We start from the raw sequence: 14,103 nt of genomic DNA, 5'->3' as shown, positions 1-14,103 counted from the left end.
GGCATTCTCAAAGCTTTCAGAAGAATAATTGCTATTAAACTGTAGAGAGAAGGAACATTATCTAAGGATAGGAACAGGTAGCCACCAGGCAAAAAAATAATTTGGTTTTTCTTTTTCTTTTTTTTTTTTTTTTTTTTGAGTCATGTACTTCTTACAGAAGATTGGGCAAGTGAGTTTATTTTTTTCTCTTTCCATTTCCAGAATAGGGACAATGAGATTGTGCTACCTTACCCTGGTCCTATGCAAATTAATTATTCAAAGATTTTAAGGGGCTGTGACAAAAGAAGCTTTAGCAATTATAATTTATATATTACCATTGTAAGTGTGAGTGAACCTTCCCCTTTTGCTTTTATCTGAAGGGATCCCAACCTCTACTGGACTATCATCCCTGCGCCAGGGTGCAGATAAGACACCAAATGGTTTTCATGGCTGCATTCACGACGTCAGAATCAACAACGAGCTGCAGGATTTCAAGGATTTACCCCAGCAGTCACTGGGAGTCCTTCCTGGCTGCAAATCCTGTAACATCTGCAAGCACGGGATTTGCCGGTCCCTGGAGAAAACGAGCGTGATTTGTGAATGTCACCCAGGCTGGATGGGCCCTCTGTGTGACCAGGAAATTGGAGATCCATGTCTCAACCACAAGTAAGCTCAAACAAATGCTGACTGGAGAGCAAAAGCTTTACAGCTAATGCATATTTCACATTTCATCTTGCAAAACCACATCTGACTGGTTTTGGAGGTGCTGGATCCCCACACAAGGTTATTGACAGTTGTGAGTCTGCCTCTGTGGCAGCTCTCAATTTCCACTTCTTGTTCAGACGTTGCTGACTCGCCAAAGGAGCTCGTGGTCCTGCAGGAGCTCAGGTGTTAATGCTGCAGGTCATACCTTCAGCTGTGACTCTACACATTAAAATACAAAACCTCCTGTTAATGGGCATGGCTTAACCCCAGGAGGTGAGAGCCTGCACCGATCCAGAGCAGAGCAGCCTGTGAGGGGGAGGTACACATTTCAGGGGTTTTCTCTCTGCTGCACTGAGCCCAGTCTTCAAACTTACTCCCTGAAGACCATTATGCACTCCAGTGTGAGCAGTTTTAAATTTCCCAAATAGCTGACTTAAATATTACACTTTGAAACAGCCCTTTAAAGTGCAAGTTTAAAGGATAGCGTGGTGTTGCATGTGAAGGGAGCATGAGTGTAAAGTATTTACAGTTCAAAGGCTCAATAACCACATCTCCATCAGAAACACGGGATGAATAGCTTTCTTATGGCCAATACACAGGAAACAATCTCGTGCAGAGCAGCAGGCTGCATATTTCAGTGTTGTTTCATAAGCAGATGGAAGTACTTTTGTTTTAGAAGTTCCTTCAGTTGCTGTCTTGGAAGGCGCTTTTCACGAGCACGTCCTTTTGACAGGTAAATTGATGCAGTGAATAATCACTCTCAGAAATTTAACCTGGCAAAGGTACCATTTTAAACTTGCTTCTGGTTCTAATTCTGCAAAGTACTGAAGTCTGGAGGTGTTGAAAAGCACCTGACAGTTTACAAACCAAAGGTATGAAGACCCAAATGTTTCCTTGAATTTCCAATGTCAACACAAAGCTGTTGTGGTTGGACAGAGAAAAATAAGGGAGCTCCAGATGTTTACATGATGAGGGATTGTTTCTCTCATAGTCCAGGGAGGGTGAGGCAATCATGAACATAGTCCCTTGCTAAGGAAAGCAGCTGTGTGTATTTTTAATGCTCACACACTGTCCCACCTTTCCTGAATCACTTCAGCCCTTTGGAGCTGGCTCCCTAAAGCCCTGCCCAGTGTATCCAGGGGAGTGTGGAGCCCTGCTGGCAGGTGTCTGCTCCAACACCCACAGGTTAATCTCACTGAGGAAATGCACCTGTAACGATCAGGTAACCTCTGGTTTGTGGGGCAGAAAATACTGCTCTATACAGACTGTGGTTCCCTTCATTACAGTATTTTGCATGTCTGGAGCTGACTGAAACTGCTCTTGTAATCTGTCCTTTTTAGTTCAAAGCTTTAAAATTAAATGTACAAAAATTCAACATAAACAGGGAATGATTTTGAAGTACTAGAAAGAAAATAGAAATAAAATAGACACGGGCTTATGACAAGTTACTTTATGCCAAAGTTTTTCCTTGGCTGGAGAGAGTTGCTTTCGTCACTGTTCTCAGTCCATATCAAGTCTGCCCCTGTCCCAGAAGTGGGGACAGTGTCAGAGAACTTGCTCAGGATCACCACCCCACCCTGTGGTGTTCCTCGGAAATGGCAAAGCTCGCTGCAAACCCCAGGAGCCAGGGAACCCTCAAGTACAGCTGCCTGCTGATAAGTCTGTGCATGGCTTTGCCACCAGCACCTTCATTTATCACACTGGTTTTCATCACCTGACTCTGCTCAGGAAGCTGGGCATGCAGCTTAATTGCTGGCACTTAGTTCCACGTGCTGCTGCTGTAAATGTGAGCTGTCTCGTGTGGGTGCCAAGCCTTGGTCTGTGCTCACGGGAGAGCCTAATGTTTTCTACTTTGGTTCACAAATTCTAATGTATTCTCTGAACATTATCCAGTATTCATTGAAAACTCACACAGTTTTCTCCAGAGTGTTTGACACTGAGCTGCTGGTTTTGGATTACTATCCAGGAATTAAATGGGCAGAAATGCCAAAATCCAACATTTCTGGGAAAAAGGAACTTTCACATCCAGCAAAGACCAGCTCTAAATGCCTCTGTTTCTCCAGGTGTCTGCACGGGAAGTGCACAGCTGCCGGTGCTGCTTACACCTGTAAGTGCATGGAGGGCTACACAGGCATGTTCTGTGACAAGAAGAACAATTCCTCAAACCCCTGCAGGACTTTGAAATGCAGCCACGGGCAGTGCAAGGTCTCGGAGCATGGGGAGCCCTACTGTGAATGTGACCCCGGCTACAGCGGAGAGCTCTGTGACAGAGGTGAGCTTGGCTGTGCTGCTGCATTCCTGATTTACACCTGATTTACACCTGCTTTACTCCTCTCTTCCCTGCCACTCAGACTTGGGGAGGAATGGCAAATAGAAGATAAAGCTAAGCCAGCCTCTGCAGAGCAGCACAGGGAGAACAGAATCACATAACAGTAGGTAGCTGCTATCACAGAGAAATGGGGACATGGAGCAGAGTTTTATTCTCTGTCTCTTGAATCCTCAAGGTTTGCTGCTCTCAGGATTTGGGTGGGATGTTTAAAGAGCTTGTGAGGTTTACCCTCAGCAAGCAGGGATCAGTTATTTGCACTGCTGGGAAGGGAGGCCTTACAAGTGGCATGAAAGATTCTCCTCCTTGCGCTTGGGCAGGTTTCCAGGGAAATCCCACAGATCATGCTAGACTTTCCTATGAGGGCAGAGGCCCAACTCTTCTGCCCTGACCTGAAAAGACTCCCTGGAAACTCACTGAGTTTTAACTGCATCCTTTCTGCCTTTTTTTTTTGTTCTTGTCCAGAAGGAAAGAGCTAGATTATATTATTTTTATTTAGGTTGTCCTTTCCTGTGTGTGAACCACAGACTTCCCAAATTTTATATACCCATCACCAAAATCTATGTGGCTGCTGCACAGGGACTGCAGAACAGCACAGACACTTTCAGGTATCCGAGACCACTAGTGTCAACACAGAGCAGGCCGACCTTTGTTCCAGAGAAGCAGACATGGTGAAACTAATTCTTATTTTGCAGGAGTGTTGCAGGACTCAACACTCAGCATTCATTAAAACACTTCCAGGCTACTGATCAAAGGCAGCAGGCCTGCTTGGCCCCAGCCTTGCACAGGATATTACACATTTGTGTAGACATGCTCTGTTTTGGTGGCAGGTACAAAGCAGTAAAAGATTAAAGTTCTTCTCACGCCACCTGTGTGTCTTGAATCACATCATGAACCCAGGGCTGCTTGCTGATGTGCAGGGAATATCCGGTGTGAAAACCACAGTCACTCTCCTGTGAAAATTTAAAACGCTTAATAAAGGACCGTAGGGGACAAGGACCATGGAGCAAAGGTTATTACAGCCAGGTGCATCTTGGCACTCAGCCAAGAGCACCCTTTTATCCTTGGGGATACCCCTTAAACACCTTTTCCCTTGCATCAGCCTGTTGCATATTCATAGACCCTTATGCATAGTAAACTTTTCCCCAAAGTAGTTTACATTTTCCAAGAACTGTTTAGCCTGGCTCCTCCTTGGATCCACCTTTTTAGAGCATGCAGATTCCTTGGTTTTAGTCCATTCTTATCACCTCCAGTTTTTGGGGCTTGGCCACCGTCTTCAGACCGTGAGTGCTGCTGGCTGGCAGATCTGTACAGGTGTCCTCATCCTGTGTTCAGTGGGTGTTATCCCATCCAAGCAGGAGTTTTAACACAAGCATACTTATATAAGCTATTTCACTAAGCTTAATTAACAACAGAAAAAAAGAGCTATATCTTTATAACAAAGTTACTTTAACACTACACATATAAAATCCATTTCACTATTTGCAAAAGCCAGTATTATAATATGCATCTATAACATCCAGCAAAATAGTTACTGTCATAGCTGGGTGTCCCCAGCTGGGCAATAATTAGCATTGACTCCATGATTCTCAGAAGGCTGCTCCATCACTTTATTATACTAAGAAACCCATCGCCCTTACAGACAGTCAGGACACAGGTGGAACAATTGGTCCTTCAATCCAAACACCATCACCATGGGCCAGTTAGGAAACCACCCTTTGGTAAACAAATCTCCATAACACATTCCACATGTGCACAACACCAGGTGCAGCAAGTGAAGATAAGAATTGTTTCTCATTCTTCTCTCTGATCTTCTCACATCCTTCCCCAGGACAATGCCTGGGAAAGTCGTGTGTTCCTCTCTGTGGCCAGAGAGCTGCTGCCACAAGTTACCACATTTCTGACTCCTTTCCACCTCTGTTCTCCCAGCAGAGAACCTCTGCCAAGGAGACATCATTCGAGAAGTGGTGCGTAAGCAGCAGGGCTACACCTCGTGTGCCACGGCCTCCAAGGTGCCGCGCCTGGAGTGCCGCGGCGGCTGCGGCGGCGGGCAGTGCTGCGTGCCCCTCCGCAGCAAGAGGAGGAAATACTTCTTCCAGTGCGTGGACGGCTCCACCTTCACGGAAGAACTGGAGAGACACGTGGAGTGCGGCTGCTCAAAGTGCTTGTAAGCCATCCTTCGGTCTCTCGCCACTTTAATCGACTCAGAAGCGTTATCGAAACGGGACCTATTTACTTGCAGAGTGAAGAAGAAGAAAAGAATTATTAAGTATATTGTAAAATAAGCAAAAAATAGAACTTATTTTTATTATGGAAAGTGACTATTTTCATCTTTTATTATATAAAGTATCGCACCACTTTGGGTATATGTATCATATAGTGAGCTATTTTTACCATGAAACTTTTTTAACAGTTGTAAGAAAAAAAATTTCAAAAGCTAAAAGGTTAAAAAAAAATTATATATATAAAGAAAACATAGCCTAACAGGAGAAATGTGGGGTGACTTTATGTGTATGCACAATGAACAGACGTAAAGGTGTTCCAAGGACCCACTGCCAGACTGATTTGGGCTGAAGAAAGCTCCGAGGCCCTGGCTGGGAGTTCCAGGTGAGCAGATCCCCATGACTGACTGCATCCAGGCACCCGAAGAGCCTCCTCAGCCCCTTCTCTTCCCAACACTGCCGACGCTGGTTTGCTCCTGTACAGTGGCCCCGCTTGCTGATCATGAACTGGTTCCCTGGAGCACACAGGCACTGCCGTAGCTTGAGGCTAATTACATTATTTGACTATTGTAATACTATAATACATTTTTTGCTGTGTATGTTGTATTTATCTGTGTTCATGTTATATTCTGCGGCAACTGTATCTATAGAGCACAGGCAGCTTTATCCAAAAGAAGGGTGCAAAGGGAAAGGAAGTGGAGAAATTTATGTTGCTTTGGGTAATTTGGGGGCAGAAATGTGAAATAAGTGCTAAGTGATGCCTAATAAATGACATAGTACTTTTGTGTAAACTCCTCAGCTATGTTATTTCCCAAGTTTGTGCCTTCTTGCTCCCAGTCTTGAGCCCTTTTTTGTATATGAAATGTAAGGAATGCACTGCTACATAGTTTATCACACCTTGACACTTTAACTTGCAAAGGTTGTAAAGAGCATGAAAATACCGCAGGTGCCAGAAGGCACCTGCAACATATCAGCTTTTACTGCCACTGTCACTTGAGCCAGGGTGTGAGCTGGGCCGTGGCTGCTGGCTCTGAGCAGCTGCCTGCCTCCCCACGGCTTTCCAAGCGAGCAGAAGTTGCACTAAATCCGTGTGAAGGTGTTCAGCTGACACCTGTCCTGAGCAGAGGTGTCACAGCCCTGCCCGGTGCAGCCTGACCTGCTCACCAAAGCTCCTCCGCCCGCTCCGTGTCCTGCCCTCCTGCCTCCCACCTGAGCTGTGTTCAGAGCAACTGCTGAGTAGGAATTGGAAATCAATGCAGGGATGAATTCTCACTGTGGATGTGAGGGAAAAATTGATTTTTGAAGGGTTTTTGACAGGGCTGCCTTTCAGGGTCAGGACATACATGCAAAGAGCACCATGGATACCTTGAATTTTCTCTTACTGTCAGTTTCAAACCTCCCCATCAACACCTGTTCTATTACAGTTCCAATACAGCATCCTGTATTCTATTCTTTCTTTTATTTTCTTTCTTTCTTTCTTTCTTTCTTTCTTTCTTTCTTTCTTTCTTTCTTTCTTTCTTTCTTTCTTTCTTTCTTTCTTTCTTTCTTTCTTTCTTTCTTTCTTTCTTTCTTTTCTCTCTTTCTTTCTCTTTCTTTCTCTTTCTTTCTCTCCTTTCTTTCCTTTCTTTCCTTTCTTTCATGGAGTAAGTATTATGATCCTTTCTTCAAGTTCTCTGTCTCTAAGGAAGGTAGTCAGAGATGCTTCCTACCAGCTATAACGTCCTTCTGGGAACACTTACTGGTCTCACCAAAAGGCTTTCAGATCAGGGATTCAGCAAAGGATGAGTAGGAAGATTGAATCAAGAAAATGCTTTGACTTGGGCTTTGGAAGAATGCACAGAATGTAACCCTGCCATGACAAGTAGAAATATTTATTTCCTGCTAAAGCAGAGAGACCATCTAGCTATAATACAGCCAGAAAGCTGTAACGTGCTTGTTGTTCTTCTGCTATGTCAGTCTCTCCTTAACTGCAGCAGTTCATTCATATTTCTGTTATGACCAGAACAATGTGAGCAGAAGGGACATAGCCAATTTAACAGGCATCTCAAAAAATCATCAAAATAAATATCGGTACATGGAGCTGGCAATCAGTGACACATAAAACAATCACTACTTAATGTGCCGGACTCTGATTGATACACTACAGCTCAAAAGCCAGGGAAAAACTAACCCTGGTTGCAAGTACTGTGGACTGCTTTTTATTTTTAATATAACATCAGCAGCTCATAGCAGCTGGGGTTTGTGATGTACGACAAAAATCACCTAAACCACAACTCACACATTTTAAAAATTCATGTGAGTGACTGCAAACACTTGTACAAATATGTGCCAGGCACTCTACTACCATTAATGTTTCATTCCTGCTTAAAAACATTTGAATTTCTAAAGAAGCAGCTGCAGTGGTGTCAGGCAGAAGAAACCCAGCCTAGCAGTGGCTCACCAGCCTCAGATTTTTAATCTGTACTGCCAAGGCCTGCAGAAACACGGCCCCTCTTGAACCTGTCCAAAGCTGTGCTCACTCTGTCACTTGAGCAGCAGCACTGTGACAAACAGGGTGACATTTACGGGTGGCCTCACACCTGCTGCAGGGTGCTCTGAAAGCAAAGGCCTGGGGAGGCAAAAGCCATCAACATCTTGTTAACACATCACTCTGGGATTTACTTAAGCCAAGCCTTGCAGCAAAGGGACCAGCAGCAACTCAGCAAGGCCGGCCCTGTTCCTGGCCCTTTTCTGTCGTGGCACTTCAGTGTTAAATGTCAGGATAAAGAACTAAGAAAATATCTATTTTGTAACCAAATGATGCAATTTTTGTATTCTTTTAGGCAGCACTTGCCACTGGAGAGTGATGCTTTATGTCCATGATTCTCTGACTTGCTATAGAATTATTTTAAGAAGAAAATAAAAAAGCATTCAGATGTGCCAAAAATGTGTGGTTAACTGAAGTGTAATTAGCTCTGAAAGTTCTTTTGTAACCTGCCTAATGTTACAATCAATTTCAAGAACTGTGGGTACAATGCAGTAGTTTTTACCTCCAGAAAATTTTAATATAAAGTGAAGACCCTTTAAAAATGGCAATGCAGACTGGTGTGAACTGATGTATTTTATTATTAGATTCTCATTGTGATGTAAGTTTAAATAAATTGTTGGGTTATGGAAGATTGTAACACCTTGTGATGCAGATTATTTCTCTGTGTATTCGAGGTATTGAGTCCAGCCATCAGTGTCCACAGGAAATGATGGGGGGAACTACAGATATTCCTCTTGGACAAAATCAAAGATCAGCTGTAGTTAAAGGTGGTATGTACACTAGTTACCAATTTTTATGGCATCACAGCCTAGTTTTTAGAAGTCTTATATGCACAGGCAAATTAAGCTACATAGTTTTTGATCCTGGGCATTTTCTTTAATTAAAATCTTTATTTGCTACATTTTTTTTAACTGTTTGATAAAGACCTGCAGAAAAACCACACTCATTAATTACTGTTAGAATAAATGAAGAAATACTGGGAAGGGAGCTGGAGGAGGTAGGGCTGAGGAAATGGAAGTCAAAGCCAACCATGGATGGAAGGGATCTTGTGGTGTTGACACACATGCACTCCAGATCTGCTACCACACCACTGTAAATGATTATTTGATATTAGTGACCCAGCAGCAACAGACTTCAGCTGTTCACTGCATTCAGCCTTAGCATAGAATAAAATAAAGCTCCCACCTGGTCCTCTGCCATCCCGCACCCATGCTCCTGCGCAACACTCACATATTGCTAATTATGCTTCAAACTATGGCTCCTAAGAGTTGCCTTTGCAGTTCCATACGAAACTGGTGGCAGCAGTTAGCCAATAAAAACACTCAACCTTAATGAGCATCATTAAGTTTGAACTATGAAGGTTAATTACATAATTGTAGCAGATGGCAGCATTTTCACCTAAAGCAAACCCAGCTGAGCCCACTAAAAGAGCTAGCAGGGAAGTGTTCAAAAATGTCTGGGTAGCGGCTGCCCTGCTCTGCTCAACAGTTTATTTGCATTGCTGTGGCTGTGCAGCTTGGGGGTTTCTGAGCAGGCACTCCAGGAACTGCAGCCTGAGGATGCAACGCTCCTGTTTGTGCTTCTGCTTGCACTGCCCCAGGCACCGCTTTCCAGCCGTAGTACCAGGCAAACAGCGCTGGAAACTGTCTGTCCCACGTTCCTTTATCTTTGTGCTCTCCAGTCGGCAGGGAATAGCTGCACGGAGCTGCTGCTTGCACGGTGGCTGGCTGCGGGGTGTGCGTTGTTCCCTGGGGTCCTGTCACTTGTGGTCTCTGTGACCTCTTTTAGGAGTTACCTCCCAGTTTCTGCTCCAGCTCACGCCAGGCATCCAGGTGGTTCTGCAGGCTGGACAGGCGGAGTTGGCTCCGCTCTGCCGAGCCCAGGGTACTCCCGACGCCGTGGTTTGAGGCTCAGCGAGATGTCACACTGGCTGCCAGTCCGGTCTCGTTCTGTGTGCGCGCTGAGGATGTTTCCTGATGTTTCCTGATGTGTTCCAGATGTGTTCCAGAACGGGCCCCGCAGCTTTCGAGGACAGCGGAGGTGAACGGGGCCTGCCAGCAGGTGGCGCGGCAGGGCGGCCCGCGCCGCTCCGGAGGGAACGGGATGGGGATGGACCGGGATGGGATGGGAATGGAACGGGAATGGAACGGGATGGGATGGGAATGGAACGGGATGGGACGGGACGGGATGGGGTGGGAATGGAACGGGATGGGACGGGACGGGATGGGGTGGGAATGGAACGGGATGGGATGGGGTGGGAATGGAACGGGATTGAACGAGACGGAATATTTCAGTGGAAAGGGACCCATAACAGCCATTTGAGCAACTCAGGGCTGACGGAGTCACCGCCCGTTGTGGAGGGCACTGTCCAAAAGCCTCAAGCACTGCCAGGCCTGGGGTATGACTGCCTCTCCAGGAAGCCTGTTCTAGGATTTCCACAAAAAATGCTCCCTGATGTTCTGTATAAACCTGCCCAGTGCAGCACTGAATCTTTCCCATGCCTGCTGTCTGGACCCTGGAGAGAAAAGCTCAGCACTTCCCTCTCCACGTCTCCTCCTCACAGGAAGGAGAGTGCAGAGTGCAATGAGGTCACCCCTCAGCCTCCCTCCCTCCGAAGCAGACAAGCCCAGAGTTCTCAGCTGCTTATCACAGGAGTACATGTATATGTGATACACAGATTTTCTGGGAAGTTTTAAATAATAACTTCTCAGGTTTTATTGGTCCTGAGCCACCAACCTCTTAGCATCGCTCACCTGTGATGAGAGGAGTCCCTGCTGTCCCCACAACATGGCACGGATCACCGTGGCTATGCCCCAGGAATCTGCATGAACTGGCAGCAGGACAGCCCTGCTGAGCCCCAGGAGAGCGTGTGAGACCTGGGGGTCTCCAACACTTCATCAGCACCGTCCCTGGCAGCAGGACAAGGGCTCCATGTGCTGGCACACGGGACAGCTTGTGCCCATGGACTGTGGCAGCCTCAGGACAGAGGTCTGACGTCAGTGTCACACGGCTGCTGTTGATGTTGATTATTTCCATGTTAGCACCTTATGGAATAACAACTGATTCTGCTGTTTCTACCCCAATTCTGCTGCTCACGCACGCTGAGATAAAAGCACTGCGTGCCTGCAGAGTTCATTATCCAGGCAGGCACACACCCCACAGCCTGTGACACCTCTGCTCCGTGAAGAAAGCACAGCTGCTCCTCCAAGCACCTTCACCCTCCGAGAGCCCTGCAGGCAGCAAGAACTCCTCGGGCATGGAACAGAGCATGCAGGCATACAAGCAGTAGCTGTCAGTACGAGGAGCTTCACTTCCCCGTGATGCAGGGGGCACCCTGCAGCCTCACAAGCACGAGGAACAGAGAGAGACTCGCACAGCTTTGTGTCTTGTTCATGTGTGATCTCTTGACCTTCTCCTCTCCCGGGGCTTCTGAGCTTTCAAAGTACAGTGATGCTCAAGGTAGTCTAGGGATGACAGTGCCTCCTTCTCTGAATTGTCTATGAGGTTTGTCCCCATGGCACAGGCATCACTCCTTTTCTGTAAAAATAACCTTTTACAAGGCTGTGTCTTATCTGGGGAGGAAAAGTGCACATCCTACATCTGAGGTATGGGAGGGAGGAAAGCAGGTAAATGAGTGTTCAGGGGATAGCTCAAAACTGACAGGAATCAGGCCATTTTCAGAGGTCCAGCCCTCCAGCTAACCTTCCACCAGCAGCATTTAACAGCTCCTCTGCTGGAGGAAGGGGGATGTTCTGAGCGATGGTGTTCATCTTCCCAAGTCACTGTCACATGTGATGGAGCCCTGGTCCCCCGGAGAAGGCTGAACACCCACCCACCCATGGGAAGCAGAATTCATTCCTTGCTTTGCTTTTCTTGCATGCACACCTTTTACTTTCCCAACTGAACTCATTCCAAAGTTCTCTCCCTTTTACCCTTCCAGTTCTCTTCCCAATCCTGCTGACAGGGCAGTGAGGGAGTGGCTGTGAGGGGTTTGGCTGCTGACTGGGGTTAAACCTCGACAGGCAAAGCCTCAGCCCTGCCTTTGACACTTCTTGCAGAGCAAGGTTACAGGAACCAAATACCACAAGGTAATTTAGGTGGGGACTTTGCAGCACACGAGATAATATCAGGCTTTCACCTAGCATGTGATAAGAGCAGGCACAACAGGCAGTTCTTACAAAGCAGCTTACACTTCCTTAATTACACACCAGCATATTTTGCATCTCTTAACCTGCCCTAGTTTCTCCTGGTAAAGCACTCCTTGAACTGTTGGGGGGTGAGGGATTTTAATATTTTTCTTATTTGCTATGTTGAGGTAAACACCAAAGTATGATTTATGGGACCAAGACACAAAGTTGGTCACACCAATAAATAAATCAAATTCTTATATAGCAATGAAACAATTTTCATTTCACCTCAGTAATAACTGATTTTTAAAAAAGTCCTTGCCTTCAGGTGTACCATTCATATAGAATCCTCTCATCTGGTTTAATTACCCAAAGATACTGCATAGTACTTTAGGACAGTAGTTATGTAAGTGTGTGCGTGTGTATATTTGTATTTCTATATACACACATTTGTATTTATATGGCTGATCATATGTTCACCTTCAGATTTATTTATTCTTACTTAGGGGCTTTTCCAAGCAATGTGTTGACTGACATACGAGTAACTCCAATCTAAAAGTCCTCATAACTTATAAATCAATTGCTCTGAAAATTAATGAGTGTACTGAGCCTCTCACAGACCTGTGTTAAACTTTCAGTTTGAGCTAAACCTCAGCTCTGAGATGGACTAAAGATAGCTGAGCATTGATCTCAGTTTCATTTTTTGAGGTTTTATTTCACATATTCTGTCTTAGCTGTAACATTCACATAAAACACTGCAGCTTATTGTGAAAAAACCAAAACTTAAATTTGCTGACTTTGGTTTTAACTGAACAGCCCTTAGCTCATTCATTATCACAGAGGCCTTTATATATTCTGATTTTTCACAAGAGTTAAGAGGGTTTGCCTGACACAATGGGTAAAGTGGGCATTCAATGCATAAAAATTCAGAACTTGCTCCTAAAACCCATGCACAAAATATGCGTTTTTGTCCCTGACAGAGTCTGAGGCTGGGAAAGCAGTCAGTGAATCTGCATTGTTGGAAAGGGAGAGTTATCATTTCCTCAGTGAAAGGCTGGGTCAGGAACTTCTCTGCCTGTTCCAAGACAGCAGGAATCAGACAGCTGTCAGGCTGTGCACTATGGTTTTTCTTATTTTTCTGCATGCATATATTTATTACCAGCACTTCCCAGGGATGGTATTTCATTTCCTCTAGAGTTAGAAGGTGTGTAGGAAACAGTCAGAGTGTCAGTGCTGGGAAAAAAATGCCTCAGAATTAAGGTAATAAAAAATCTCCCTGCAGATCTGTTTTCCCCATCCCCACCAGAGATGTCTGCAAGACACCGGATAGCTCATTTTGCACCAAACATTCCACACTGCAGTCTGGTGACAGGCAGGAAATTAAAGACTCTTTTTCAGTCATTATGTATATTTATGAGCAAGTTAACTTCCAGGCAGCTAAATTCTTGTTTTCCCTCACATGTATGTAAATGCTTGTGTTTAATGTTTCAATAGTAAACTACACTGCAGTGAAAAACCACAAAACCACACCAAAATTTCCTCACTTTAAGAGTAACACACGGGAATTTCCACAATTACACGTAGCTTGCAGAAAGAGAGAAGTTCTGCAGGCTTGCTAATACACTGAGAACTTCCTTTAAAGGATGGAAAAAGAACACTTAGAAGACTTCAGAGTAAGTTTTCCAAATTTAGATATTTCAGAAAGGAAACATGATAAATGGGAAAGGGCATTCACATGAGAATTTAATCTTTTTAATGTAAGATTCTGAATTAAAATGAACAATAAATATATTACAGGTTTTACATGTTTAGGATCAGTGGGGGAATGGAGGGTGAAAAGACAAGGCTCCTGTCCTTACACAACAGGTTTGTGAGTAAACCTCGTGCCCAGGAAGCATTTAGTCTTTCCTTGGTTTGTGAACAGTTATTTCAAAAGAGACTTTTGCCAAAGCTAAACTCCAGACACAAAGAAACTTCAGCTTCCAACACAAAGATTATACTCAAATCCTCTTCCCAGACCAGAGCTTTTAGGTTCATCCTAGGTCACAGTAACTGATCTATAATTACATAGCACTTTATCACAAAGGAGAGGGGAGAAAGTGGAAAAACCCATGATGAATTCTTGTTGGAAAGCCCAGGGTTGTGAGCAGTCGGTGGGAGACCTCACCACATCCTGCCAGCGCAGTGCCATCCTGGCCTGTGCCAGGAATAGTGTGG

At 45.1% G+C, this 14,103-nt stretch overlaps 1 protein-coding gene across 2 annotated transcripts in view; it reads left to right on the top strand.

The window, feature by feature from the left end:
- SLIT3 (slit guidance ligand 3) overlaps positions 1-8,396 on the top strand; it is a 474,203-nt gene extending 465,807 nt beyond the window's left edge. The window contains exons 35-37 of one of the 2 annotated variants that reach the window (XM_064388141.1): positions 360-645; positions 2,748-2,956; positions 4,943-8,396. In XM_064388141.1, the coding sequence (XP_064244211.1) occupies positions 360-645; positions 2,748-2,956; positions 4,943-5,181 (734 nt within the window). In that variant the 3' untranslated portion in view covers positions 5,182-8,396. Of the gene's footprint in view, positions 1-359; positions 646-2,747; positions 2,957-4,939 lie in introns of both variants that reach the window. The other variant, XM_064388139.1, reaches the window with a different exon arrangement.
- Positions 8,397-14,103: the final 5,707 nt, after the last annotated feature.

This window comes from Passer domesticus, chromosome 13 (genome assembly GCF_036417665.1).
Source record: "Passer domesticus isolate bPasDom1 chromosome 13, bPasDom1.hap1, whole genome shotgun sequence".
NCBI classification, from domain to species: domain Eukaryota; kingdom Metazoa; phylum Chordata; class Aves; order Passeriformes; family Passeridae; genus Passer; species Passer domesticus.
The sequence above is the reverse complement of the archived record's forward strand: the minus strand, read 5'-3'. Positions and strand labels throughout refer to the sequence as shown.